Source organism: Oncorhynchus keta, unplaced genomic scaffold (assembly GCF_023373465.1).
Source record: "Oncorhynchus keta strain PuntledgeMale-10-30-2019 unplaced genomic scaffold, Oket_V2 Un_scaffold_3189_pilon_pilon, whole genome shotgun sequence".
NCBI lineage: Eukaryota > Metazoa > Chordata > Actinopteri > Salmoniformes > Salmonidae > Oncorhynchus > Oncorhynchus keta.
Window position 1 is genome coordinate 105,057 of NW_026290914.1, and position 14,388 is coordinate 119,444.

At 42.5% G+C, this 14,388-nt stretch overlaps 1 protein-coding gene and 1 long non-coding RNA gene across 8 annotated transcripts in view; one reads left to right on the forward strand and one right to left on the reverse strand.

The window, feature by feature from the left end:
- The window catches only part of LOC127928657 (DIS3-like exonuclease 1), a 62,182-nt gene extending 47,891 nt beyond the window's left edge, over positions 1–14,291 (forward strand). The window contains exons 1-11 of one of the 6 annotated variants that reach the window (XR_008131737.1): positions 565–679; positions 1,588–1,626; positions 2,733–3,459; positions 3,895–4,238; positions 4,583–4,836; positions 4,923–5,008; positions 5,349–5,637; positions 5,890–6,186; positions 6,661–7,711; positions 7,841–8,047; positions 8,243–9,463. Coding sequence is in view for 1 of the 6 variants with exons in the window: in XM_052515813.1 (XP_052371773.1) it covers positions 9,470–9,548; positions 10,091–10,220; positions 13,493–13,705 (422 nt within the window). In the remaining 5 variants the exon portion in view is untranslated. The other 5 variants (XR_008131736.1, XR_008131739.1, XR_008131738.1 and 2 more) reach the window with 5 other exon arrangements.
- LOC127928658 (uncharacterized) lies at positions 10,648–12,601 on the reverse strand. Of its 2 annotated transcripts, XR_008131741.1 has the most exons (4): positions 11,667–11,753; positions 11,338–11,431; positions 11,179–11,289; positions 10,648–11,129 (listed from the first exon to the last, which is right to left on the reverse strand). It is a non-coding gene; the product is annotated as an uncharacterized LOC127928658 (long non-coding RNA). The 2 variants fall into 2 exon arrangements; XR_008131742.1 differs by lacking the exons at positions 11,338–11,431; positions 11,667–11,753 and adding an exon at positions 12,527–12,601.
- Positions 14,292–14,388: the final 97 nt, after the last annotated feature.

The following is a 14,388-nucleotide window of genomic DNA, read 5'->3' on the forward strand; positions in this document are numbered from 1 at the left end:
GAGGTCCCATCATGTTATAATACTGCTGAATGGAGAGGAGACAGAGGTCCCATCATGTTATAATACTGCTGAATGGAGAGGAGACAGAGGTCCCATCATGTTATAATACTGCTGAATGGAGAGGAGACAGAGGTCCCATCATGTTATAATACTGCTGGAGAGGAGACAGAGGTCCCATCATGTTATAATACTGCTGAATGGAGAGGAGACAGAGGTCCCATCATGTTATAATACTGCTGAATGGAGAGGAGACAGAGGTCCCATCATGTTATAATACTGCTGAATGGAGAGGAGACAGAGGTCCCATCATGTTATAATACTGCTGGAGAGGAGACAGAGGTCCCATCATGTTATAATACTGCTGAATGGAGAGGAGACAGAGGTCCCATCATGTTATAATACTGCTGGATGGAGAGGAGGCAGAGGTCCCATCATGTTATAATACTGCTGGAGAGGAGACAGAGGTACCATCATGTTATAATACTGCTGAATGGAGAGGAGACAGAGGTCCCATCATGTTATAATACTGCTGGATGGAGAGGAGACAGAGGTCCCATCATGTTATAATACTGCTGAATGGAGAGGAGACAGAGGTCCCATCATGTTATAATACTGCTGAATGGAGAGGAGACAGAGGTCCCATCATGTTATAATACTGCTGAATGGAGAGGAGACAGAGGTCCCATCATGTTATAATACTGCTGAATGGAGAGGAAACAGAGGTCCCATCATGTTATAATACTGCTGAATGGAGAGGAGACAGAGGTCCCAGAACTAGGTACCATCATGTTTTAATACTGCTGAGTGGAGAGGAGACAGAGGTACCATCATGTTATAATACTGCTGAGTGGAGAGGAGACAGAGGTCCCATCATGTTATAATACTGCTGAATGGAGAGGAGACAGAGGTCCCATCATGTTATAATACTGCTGAATGGAGAGGAGACAGAGGTCCCATCATGTTATAATACTGCTGAATGGAGAGGAGACAGAGGTCCCATCATGTTATAATACTGCTGAATGGAGAGGAGACAGAGGTACCATCATGTTATAATACTGCTGAATGGAGAGGAGACAGAGGTCCCATCATGTTATAATACTGCTGAATGGAGAGGGGGCAGAGGTCCCATCATGTTATAATACTGCTGAATGGAGAGGAGACAGAGGTCCCATCATGTTATAATACTGCTGAATGGAGAGGAGACAGAGGTACCATCATGTTATAATACTGCTGAATGGAGAGGAGACAGAGGTCCCATCATGTTATAATACTGCTGAATGGAGAGGAGACAGAGGTCCCATCATGTTATAATACTGCTGAATGGAGAGGAGACAGAGGTCCCATCATGTTATAATACTGCTGAATGGAGAGGAGACAGAGGTACCATCATGTTATAATACTGCTGAATGGAGAGGAGACAGAGGTACCATCATGTTATAATACTGCTGGAGAGGAGACAGAGGTCCCATCATGTTATAATACTGCTGAATGGAGAGGAGACAGAGGTCCCATCATGTTATAATACTGCTGAATGGAGAGGAGACAGAGGTCCCATCATGTTATAATACTGCTGGAGAGGAGGCAGAGGTCCCATCATGTTATAATACTGCTGGAGAGGAGACAGAGGTACCATCATGTTATAATACTGCTGAATGGAGAGGAGACAGAGGTACCATCATGTTATAATACTGCTGAATGGAGAGGAGACAGAGGTCCCATCATGTTATAATACTGCTGAATGGAGAGGAGACAGAGGTCCCATCATGTTATAATACTGCTGGAGAGGAGACAGAGGTACCATCATGTTATAATACTGCTGAATGGAGAGGAGACAGAGGTCCCATCATGTTATAATACTGCTGAATGGAGAGGAGACAGAGGTCCCATCATGTTATAATACTGCTGGAGAGGAGACAGAGGTCCCATCATGTTATAATACTGCTGAATGGAGAGGAGACAGAGGTCCCATCATGTTATAATACTGCTGAATGGAGAGGAGACAGAGGTCCCATCATGTTATAATACTGCTGAATGGAGAGGAGACAGAGGTCCCATCATGTTATAATACTGCTGAATGGAGAGGAGGTAGAGGTCCCATCATGTTATAATACTGCTGGAGAGGAGACAGAGGTACCATCATGTTATAATACTGCTGAATGGAGAGGAGACAGAGGTACCATCATGTTATAATACTGCTGAATGGAGAGGAGACAGAGGTCCCATCATGTTATAATACTGCTGAATGGAGAGGAGACAGAGGTCCCATCATGTTATAATACTGCTGAATGGAGAGGAGACAGAGGTCCCATCATGTTATAATACTGCTGAATGGAGAGGAGACAGAGGTCCCATCATGTTATAATACTGCTGAATGGAGAGGAGACAGAGGTCCCATCATGTTATAATACTGCTGAATGGAGAGGAGACAGAGGTCCCATCATGTTATAATACTGCTGAATGGAGAGGAGGCAGAGGTCCCATCATGTTATAATACTGCTGAATGGAGAGGAGACAGAGGTCCCATCATGTTATAATACTGCTGAATGGAGAGGAGACAGAGGTCCCATCATGTTATAATACTGCTGAATGGAGAGGAGACAGAGGTCCCATCATGTTATAATACTGCTGAATGGAGAGGAGACAGAGGTCCCATCATGTTATAATACTGCTGAATGGAGAGGAGGCAGAGGTCCCATCATGTTATAATACTGCTGAATGGAGAGGAGACAGAGGTACCATCATGTTATAATACTGCTGAATGGAGAGGAGGCAGAGGTCCCATCATGTTATAATACTGCTGAATGGAGAGGAGGCAGAGGTCCCATCATGTTATAATACTGCTGAATGGAGAGGAGACAGAGGTCCCATCATGTTATAATACTGCTGAGTGGAGAGGAGACAGAGGTACCATCATGTTATAATACTGCTGAATGGAGAGGAGACAGAGGTCCCATCATGTTATAATACTGCTGAATGGAGAGGAGACAGAGGTCCCATCATGTTATAATACTGCTGAATGGAGAGGAGACAGAGGTCCCATCATGTTATAATACTGCTGAATGGAGAGGAGACAGAGGTCCCATCATGTTATAATACTGCTGAATGGAGAGGAGACAGAGGTACCATCATGTTATAATACTGCTGAATGGAGAGGAGACAGAGGTACCATCATGTTATAATACTGCTGAATGGAGAGGAGACAGAGGTCCCATCATGTTATAATACTGCTGGAGAGGAGACAGAGGTCCCATCATGTTATAATACTGCTGAATGGAGAGGAGACAGAGGTCCCATCATGTTATAATACTGCTGAATGGAGAGGAGACAGAGGTCCCATCATGTTATAATACTGCTGAATGGAGAGGAGACAGAGGTCCCATCATGTTATAATACTGCTGAATGGAGAGGAGACAGAGGTACCATCATGTTATAATACTGCTGAATGGAGAGGAGACAGAGGTCCCATCATGTTATAATACTGCTGGAGAGGAGACAGAGGTCCCATCATGTTATAATAATGCTGAATGGAGAGGAGACAGAGGTCCCATCATGTTATAATACTGCTGAATGGAGAGGAGACAGAGGTCCCATCATGTTATAATACTGCTGAATGGAGAAGAGACAGAGGTCCCAGAACTAGGTATCATCATGTTATAATACTGCTGAATGGAGAGGAGACAGAGGTCCCATCATGTTATAATACTGCTGGAGAGGAGACAGAGGTCCCATCATGTTATAATACTGCTGAATGGAGAGGAGACAGAGGTCCCATCATGTTATAATACTGCTGAATGGAGAGGAGACAGAGGTCCCATCATGTTATAATACTGCTGAATGGAGAGGAGACAGAGGTCCCATCATGTTATAATACTGCTGAATGGAGAGGAGACAGAGGTCCCATCATGTTATAATACTGCTGAATGGAGAGGAGACAGAGGTCCCATCATGTTATAATACTGCTGAATGGAGAGGAGACAGAGGTACCATCATGTTATAATACTGCTGAATGGAGAGGAGACAGAGGTCCCATCATGTTATAATACTGCTGAATGGAGAGGAGACAGAGGTCCCATCATGTTATAATACTGCTGAATGGAGAGGAGACAGAGGTCCCATCATGTTATAATACTGCTGAATGGAGAGGAGACAGAGGTCCCATCATGTTATAATACTGCTGAATGGAGAGGAGACAGAGGTCCCATCATGTTATAATACTGCTGAATGGAGAGGAGGCAGAGGTCCCATCATGTTATAATACTGCTGAATGGAGAGGAGACAGAGGTCCCATCATGTTATAATACTGCTGAATGGAGAGGAGACAGAGGTCCCATCATGTTATAACACTGCTGAATGGAGAGGAGGCAGAGGTCCCATCATGTTATAATACTGCTGAATGGAGAGGAGACAGAGGTCCCATCATGTTATAATACTGCTGAATGGAGAGGAGACAGAGGTCCCATCATGTTATAATACTGCTGAATGGAGAGGAGACAGAGGTCCCATCATGTTATAATACTGCTGAATGGAGAGGAGACAGAGGTCCCATCATGTTATAATACTGCTGGATGGAGAGGAGACAGAGGTCCCATCATGTTATAATACTGCTGGAGAGGAGACAGAGGTCCCATCATGTTATAATACTGCTGAATGGAGAGGAGACAGAGGTCCCATCATGTTATAATACTGCTGAATGGAGAGGAGACAGAGGTCCCATCATGTTATAATACTGCTGAATGGAGAGGAGACAGAGGTCCCATCATGTTATAATACTGCTGAATGGAGAGGAGACAGAGGTCCCATCATGTTATAACACTGCTGAATGGAGAGGAGACAGAGGTCCCATCATGTTATAATACTGCTGAATGGAGAGGAGACAGAGGTCCCATCATGTTATAATACTGCTGAATGGAGAGGAGACAGAGGTACCATCATGTTATAATACTGCTGAATGGAGAGGAGACAGAGGTCCCATCATGTTATAATACTGCTGAGTGGAGAGGAGACAGAGGTCCCATCATGTTATAATACTGCTGAATGGAGAGGAGGCAGAGGTCCCATCATGTTATAATACTGCTGAATGGAGAGGAGACAGAGGTCCCATCATGTTATAATACTGCTGAATGGAGAGGAGACAGAGGTACCATCATGTTTTAATACTGCTGGAGAGGAGACAGAGGTCCCATCATGTTATAATACTGCTGAATGGAGAGGAGACAGAGGTCCCATCATGTTATAATACTGCTGAATGGAGAGGAGACAGAGGTCCCATCATGTTTTAATACTGCTGAATGGAGAGGAGACAGAGGTCCCATCATGTTATAATACTGCTGAATGGAGAGGAGACAGAGGTCCCATCATGTTATAATACTGCTGAATGGAGAGGAGACAGAGGTCCCATCATGTTATAATACTGCTGGAGAGGAGACAGAGGTCCCATCATGTTATAATACTGCTGAATGGAGAGGAGACAGAGGTCCCATCATGTTATAATACTGCTGAATGGAGAGGAGGCAGAGGTCCCATCATGTTATAATACTGCTGGAGAGGAGACAGAGGTCCCATCATGTTATAATACTGCTGAATGGAGAGGAGACAGAGGTCCCATCATGTTATAATACTGCTGGAGAGGAGACAGAGGTCCCATCATGTTATAATACTGCTGAATGGAGAGGAGACAGAGGTCCCATCATGTTATAATACTGCTGAATGGAGAGGAGACAGAGGTCCCATCATGTTATAATACTGCTGAATGGAGAGGAGACAGGTCCCATCATGTTATAATACTGCTGAATGGAGAGGAGACAGAGGTCCCATCATGTTATAATACTGCTGAATGGAGAGGAGACAGAGGTCACATCATGTTATAATACTGCTGGAGAGGAGACAGAGGTCCCATCATGTTATAATACTGCTGAATGGAGAGGAGACAGAGGTACCATCATGTTATAATACTGCTGAATGGAGAGGAGACAGAGGTCCCATCATGTTATAATACTGCTGGAGAGGAGACAGAGGTCCCATCATGTTATAATACTGCTGAATGGAGAGGAGACAGAGGTCCCATCATGTTATAATACTGCTGAATGGAGAGGAGACAGAGGTCCCATCATGTTATAATACTGCTGAATGGAGAGGAGACAGAGGTCCCATCATGTTATAATACTGCTGAGTGGAGAGGAGACAGAGGTCCCATCATGTTATAATACTGCTGAGTGGAGAGGAGACAGAGGTCCCATCATGTTATAATACTGCTGAATGGAGAGGAGACAGAGGTCCCATCATGTTATAATACTGCTGAATGGAGAGGAAACAGAGGTCCCATCATGTTATAATACTACTGAGTGGAGAGGAGACAGAGGTCCCATCATGTTATAATACTGCTGAATGGAGAGGAGACAGAGGTCCCATCATGTTATAATACTGCTGAATGGAGAGGAGACAGAGGTCCCATCATGTTATAATACTGCTGAATGGAGAGGAGACAGAGGTCCCATCATGTTATAATACTGCTGAATGGAGAGGAGACAGAGGTCCCATCATGTTATAATACTGCTGAATGGAGAGGAGACAGAGGTCCCATCATGTTATAATACTGCTGAATGGAGAGGAGACAGAGGTCCCATCATGTTATAATACTGCTGAAGTGGAGAGGAGACAGAGGTCCCATCATGTTATAATACTGCTGAATGGAGAGGAGACAGAGGTACCATCATGTTATAATACTGCTGAATGGAGAGGAGACAGAGGTCCCATCATGTTATAATACTGCTGAATGGAGAGGAGACAGAGGTCCCATCATGTTATAATACTGCTGAATGGAGAGGAGACAGAGGTCCCATCATGTTATAATACTGCTGGAGAGGAGACAGAGGTCCCATCATGTTATAATACTGCTGAATGGAGAGGAGACAGAGGTCCCATCATGTTATAATACTGCTGAATGGAGAGGAGACAGAGGTCCCATCATGTTATAATACTGCTGAATGGAGAGGAGACAGAGGTCCCATCATGTTATAATACTGCTGAATGGAGAGGAGACAGAGGTCCCATCATGTTATAATACTGCTGAATGGAGAGGAGACAGAGGTCCCATCATGTTATAATACTGCTGAATGGAGAGGAGACAGAGGTCCCATCATGTTATAATACTGCTGAATGGAGAGGAGACAGAGGTCCCATCATGTTATAATACTGCTGGAGAGGAGACAGAGGTCCCATCATGTTATAATACTGCTGGAGAGGAGACAGAGGTCCCATCATGTTATAATACTGCTGAATGGAGAGGAGACAGAGGTCCCATCATGTTATAATACTGCTGAATGGAGAGGAGACAGAGGTCCCATCATGTTATAATACTGCTGAATGGAGAGGAGACAGAGGTCCCATCATGTTATAATACTGCTGAATGGAGAGGAGACAGAGGTCCCATCATGTTATAATACTGCTGGAGAGGAGACAGAGGTACCATCATGTTATAATACTGCTGAATGGAGAGGAGACAGAGGTCCCATCATGTTATAATACTGCTGGAGAGGAGACAGAGGTCCCATCATGTTATAATACTGCTGAATGGAGAGGAGACAGAGGTCCCATCATGTTATAATACTGCTGAATGGAGAGGAGACAGAGGTCCCATCATGTTATAATACTGCTGAATGGAGAGGAGACAGAGGTCCCATCATGTTATAATACTGCTGGAGAGGAGACAGAGGTCCCATCATGTTATAATACTGCTGAATGGAGAGGAGACAGAGGTCCCATCATGTTATAATACTGCTGAATGGAGAGGAGACAGAGGTCCCATCATGTTATAATACTGCTGAATGGAGAGGAGACAGAGGTCCCATCATGTTATAATACTGCTGAATGGAGAGGAGACAGAGGTACCATCATGTTATAATACTGCTGAATGGAGAGGAGACAGAGGTCCCATCATGTTATAATACTGCTGGAGAGGAGACAGAGGTCCCATCATGTTATAATACTGCTGAATGGAGAGGAGACAGAGGTCCCATCATGTTATAATACTGCTGGAGAGGAGACAGAGGTAATATAATAATAATATATGCCATTTAGCAGACGCTTTTATCCAAAGCGACTTACAGTCATGTGTGCATACATTCTACGTATGGGTGGTCCCGGGGATCGAACCCACTACCCTGGCGTTACAAGCGCCATGCTCTACCAACTGAGCTACAGAAGGACCACATCATGTTATAATACTGCTGGAGAGGAGACAGAGGTCCCATCATGTTATAATACTGCTGAATGGAGAGGAGACAGAGGTCCCATCATGTTATAATACTGCTGAATGGAGAGGAGACAGAGGTCCCATCATGTTATAATACTGCTGAATGGAGAGGAGACAGAGGTCCCATCATGTTATAATACTGCTGAATGGAGAGGAGACAGAGGTCCCAGTCTATAGTAGTGCACTACCCTTCTCCAGGCTGTCTAAAGTAGTGCACTACCCTTCTCCAGGCTGCCTAAAGTAGTGCACTACCCTTCTCCAGGCTGTCTAAAGTAGTGCACTACCCTTCTCCAGGCTGTCTAAAGTAGTGCACTACCCTTCTCCAGGCTGTCTAAAGTAGTGCACTACCCTTCTCCAGGCTGTCTAAAGTAGTGCACTACCCTTCTCCAGGCTGTCTAAAGTAGTGCACTACCCTTCTCCAGTAGTGCACTACCCTTCTCCAGGCTGTCTAAAGTAGTGCACTACCCTTCTCCAGGCTGTCTAAAGTAGTGCACTACCCTTCTCCAGGCTGCCTAAAGTAGTGCACTACCCTTCTCCAGGCTGTCTAAAGTAGTGCACTACCCTTCTCCAGGCTGTCTAAAGTAGAACACTACCCTTCTCCAGGCTGTCTAAAGTAGTGCACTACCCTTCTCCAGGCTGTCTAAAGTAGTGCACTACCCTTCTCCAGGCTGTCTAAAGTAGTGCACTACCCTTCTCCAGGCTGCCTAAAGTAGTGCACTACCCTTCTCCAGGCTGTCTAAAGTAGTGCACTACCCTTCTCCAGGCTGTCTAAAGTAGTGCACTACCCTTCTCCAGGCTGCCTAAAGTAGTACACTACCCTTCTCCAGGCTGTCTAAAGTAGTGCACTACCCTTCTCCAGGCTGCCTAAAGTAGTTCACTACCCTTCTCCAGGCTGCCTAAAGTAGTGCACTACCCTTCTCCAGGCTGACTAAAGTAGTGCACTACCCTTCTCCAGGCTGTCTAAAGTAGTGCACTACCCTTCTCCACGCTGTCTAAAGTAGAGCACTACCCTTCTCCAGGCTGTCTAAAGTAGTGCACTACCCTTCTCCAGGCTGTCTAAAGTAGTGCACTACCCTTCTCCAGGCTGTCTAAAGTAGTGCACTATAGAGGGAATAGAACAGATGTGTTTTTATGTTCTGGTTTAATTCATCTTATTGTGAAGCCAAAGTGAATTCTTCATTGTGTTGTCAATAAAGTTATATTCTTCTTCTTCTATAGCCCAGCTACCACCTGGGGAGAGGGATGCCAAGCTGGCCCAGCTCACCCAGGCCCTGGAGACCCTCACCCACGTGGCCAGGTAGGTACTAGAGGGTTTCTGTTCATCACTGTCTCACCCACGTGGCCAGGTAGGTTCTAGAGGGTTTCTGTTAATCACTGTCTCACCCACGTGGCCAGGTGGGTACTAGAGGGTTTCTGTTAATCACTGTATCACCCACATGACCAGGTAGGTATTGTCTCACCCACGTGGCCAGGTGGGGGTTTCTGTTAATCACTGTATCACCCACATGACCAGGTAGGTAGGGGTACTAGAGAGGATTTTTGTTAATCATTGTCTCACCCACGTGGCCAGGTAGGTACTAGAGGGTTTCTGTTAATCATTGTCTCACCCACGTGGCCAGGTAGGTACTAGAGGGTTTCTGTTAATCATTGTCTCACCCACGTGGCCAGGTAGGTACTAGAGGGTTTCTGTTAATCACTGTCTCACCCACGTGGCCAGGTAGGTACTAGAGGGTTTCTGTTAATCACTGTCTCACCCACGTGGCCAGGTAGGTACTAGAGAGGGTTTCTGTTAATCATTCTTTAACACTTCCATAAATGCACCATACATCTGTCCACCAGACAGCTGCGGGCCCAGAGGGACAAGGGAGGAGCGTTGGAGCTGGAGGGGGTAGAGGTGAGGGCGCAGCTGGATGAGGACAGGAACATCACAGCCCTGGTGCCCAGACAGCCACTGGAGGTCCATGAGACGGTGGGGAACAAAACCTTGTAGCAACAGACGTTTGAATTCATATTTCTGTTCACTGTTTTCTTGTGCGACAAAAAAAAGGTTACGTTGAAAAAACAACAACATACAATTGTTTGACTGTTGTCATGTTTGACTGTTGTCATGTTTGACTGTTGTCATGTTTGTTGTTGTAATGTTTGTTGTTGTAATGTTTGTTGTTGTCATGTTTGACTGTTGTCATGTTTGACTGTTGTAATGTTTGACTGTTGTCATGTTTGACTGTTGTAATGTTTGTTGTAATGTTTGACTGTTGTCATGTTTGACTGTTGTAATGTTTGACTGTTGTCATGTTTGACTGTTGTAATGTTTGACTGTTGTCATGTTTGACTGTTGTCATGTTTGACTGTTGTCATGTTTGACTGTTGTAATGTTTGACTGTTGTCATGTTTGACTGTTGTCATGTTTGTTGTTGTAATGTTTGACTGTTGTAATGTTTGACTGTTGTCATGTTTGACTGTTGTCATGTTTGACTGTTGTAATGTTTGTTGTTGTAATGTTTGACTGTTGTAATGTTTGTTGTTGTAATGTTTGACTGTTGTAATGTTTGACTGTTGTCATGTTTGACTGTTGTCATGTTTGACTGTTGTAATGTTTGACTGTTGTAATGTTTGACTGTTGTAATGTTTGACTGTTGTCATGTTTGACTGTTGTAATGTTTGACTGTTGTAATGTTTGACTGTTGTAATGTTTGTTGTAATGTTTGTTGTTGTCATGTTTGACTGTTGTAATGTTTGTTGTTGTCATGTTTGACTGTTGTAATGTTTGACTGTTGTCATGTTTGTTGTAATGTTTGACTGTTGTAATGTTTGTTGTTGTAATGTTTGACTGTTGTCATGTTTGACTGTTGTCATGTTTGACTGTTGTAATGTTTGACTGTTGTCATGTTTGACTGTTGTCATGTTTGTCTGTTGTCATGTTTGACTGTTGTCATGTTTGACTGTTGTCATGTTTGACTGTTGTCATGTTTGACTGTTGTAATGTTTGACTGTTGTAATGTTTGACTGTTGTCATGTTTGACTGTTGTCATGTTTGACTGTTGTCATGTTTGACTGTTGTCATGTTTGTTGTTGTCATGTTTGACTGTTGTCATGTTTGACTGTTGTAATGTTTGACTGTTGTCATGTTTGACTGTTGTAATGTTTGTTGTTGTAATGTTTGACTGTTGTAATGTTTGACTGTTGTCATTTTGACTGTTGTAATGTTTGACTGTTGTCATGTTTGTTTTTGTAATGTTTGTTGTTGTCATGTTTGTTTTTGTAATGTTTGTCTGTTGTCATGTTTGTCTGTTGTAATGTTTGACTGTTGTCATGTTTGACTGTTGTCATGTTTGACTGTTGTCATGTTTGACTGTTGTCATGTTTGTTGTTGTAATGTTTGACTGTTGTCATGTTTGTTGTTGTAATGTTTGACTGTTGTAATGTTTGACTGTTGTAATGTTTGACTGTTGTAATGTTTGACTGTTGTAATGTTTGACTGTTGTCATGTTTGACTGTTGTCATGTTTGTAATGTTTGTTGTTGTCATGTTTGTTGTTGTAATGTTTGTTGTTGTAATGTTTGACTGTTGTCATGTTTGACTGTTGTCATGTTTGACTGTTGTCATGTTTGACTGTTGTAATGTTTGACTGTTGTAATGTTTGACTGTTGTCATGTTTGACTGTTGTCATGTTTGACTGTTGTAATGTTTGTTGTTGTCATGTTTGACTGTTGTCATGTTTGTTGTTGTAATGTTTGACTGTTGTCATGTTTGTTGTTGTCATGTTTGACTGTTGTAATGTTTGACTGTTGTAATGTTTGTTGTTGTCATGTTTGACTGTTGTCATGTTTGTTGTTGTAATGTTTGTTGTTGTCATGTTTGACTGTTGTCATGTTTGTTGTTGTAATGTTTGTTGTTGTCATGTTTGTTGTTGTCATGTTTGTTGTTGTAATGTTTGACTGTTGTCATGTTTGTTGTTGTAATGTTTGTTGTTGTCATGTTTGTTGTTGTCATGTTTGTTGTTGTAATGTTTGTTGTTGTCATGTTTGTTGTTGTAATGTTTGACTGTTGTCATGTTTGTTGTTGTAATGTTTGTTGTTGTCATGTTTGTTGTTGTCATGTTTGTTGTTGTAATGTTTGACTGTTGTCATGTTTGATTGTTGTCATGTTTGTTGTTGTCATGTTTGTTGTTGTCATGTTTGTTGTTGTCATGTTTGTTGTTGTAATGTTTGTTGTTGTAATGTTTGACTGTTGTCATGTTTGTTGTTGTAATGTTTGACTGTTGTCATGTTTGACTGTTGTCATGTTTGACTGTTGTAATGTTTGACTGTTGTCATGTTTGACTGTTGTCATGTTTGACTGTTGTCATGTTTGTTGTTGTAATGTTTGACTGTTGTCATGTTTGTTGTTGTAATGTTTGACTGTTGTAATGTTTGTTGTTGTCATGTTTGTTGTTGTAATGTTTGACTGTTGTCATGTTTGTTGTTGTCATGTTTGTTGTTGTCATGTTTGACTGTTGTCATGTTTGACTGTTGTAATGTTTGACTGTTGTCATGTTTGATGTTTGTTGTCATGTTTGACTGTTGTCATGTTTGACTGTTGTCATGTTTGACTGTTGTCATGTTTGTTGTTGTAATGTTTGTTGTTGTAATGTTTGACTGTTGTCATGTTTGTTTTTGTAATGTTTGACTGTTGTAATGTTTGACTGTTGTCATGTTTGTTTTTGTCATGTTTGTTGATGTCATGTTTGTTTTTGTAATGTTTGTCTGTTGTAATGTTTGACTGTTGTAATGTTTGACTGTTGTCATGTTTGTTTTTGTAATGTTTGTTGATGTCATGTTTGTTTTTGTAATGTTTGTCTGTTGTAATGTTTGACTGTTGTAATATTTGTTGTTGTCATGTTTATTTTTGTAATGTTTGACTGTTGTAATTGACTATTTGAAAAAGTAGAAACCATAGCATGTTTGCCAACGAATCCTGCTTGTCATTGCTATCAAGGGGCGGCAGCGTAGCCTAGTGGTTAGAGCGTTGGGCTAGTAACCGGAAGGTTGCAAGTTCAAATCCCGAGCTGACAAGGTACAAATCTGTCGTTCTGCCCCTGAACAGGCAGTTAACCCACTGTTCCCAGGCCATCATTGAAAATAAGAATTTGTTCTTAACTGACTTGCCTAGTTAAATAAAGGTAAAATAAAAAAATAAATTAAAAAAGGAGCTAGCCAATGCACATCCGAGCTAACAAGATGGAGATGGGTGTGTTTCCAGGTGGCAGAGTGCATGATCTATGCCAACCACTGGGTGGCCCGGAAGATCCAGGAGAGTTTCCCCCAGCAGGCCTTGCTGCGCCACCACCCGCCCCCACGCCAGGAGTTCTTCAACCAGCTTCAGGACAGTGCCCGGGCACGTGGCTTCACCATAGATACCAGGTATACTGTTACTATGGTGTCACTACCTAACCAGCCATTTAACTATACATAGACACCAGGTATACTGTTACTAACTAACCAGCCATTTAACTATACATAGACACCAGGTATACTGTTACTAACTAACCAGCCATTTAACTATACATAGACACCAGGTATACTGTTACTAACTAACCAGCCATTTAACTATACATAGACACCAGGTATACTGTTACTAACTAACCAGCCATTTAACTATACATAGACACCAGGTAACTAACCAGCCATTTAACTATACATAGACACCAGGTATACTGTTACTAACTAACCAGCCATTTAACTATACATAGACACCAGGTATACTGTTACTAACTAACCAGCCATTTAACTATACATAGACACCAGGTATACTGTTACTAACTAACCAGCCATTTAACTATACATAGACACCAGGTATACTGTTACTAACTAACCAGCCATTTAACTATACATAGACACCAGGTATACTGTTACTAACTAACCAGCCATTTAACTATACATAGACACCAGGTATACTGTTACTAACTAACCAGCCATTTAACTATACATAGACACCAGGTATACTGTTACTAACTAACCAGCCATTTAACTATACATAGACACCAGGTATACTGTTACTAACTAACCAGCCATTTAACTATACATAGACACCAGGTATACTAACCAGCCATTTAACTACTAACTAACCAGCCATTTAACTATACATAGACACCAGGT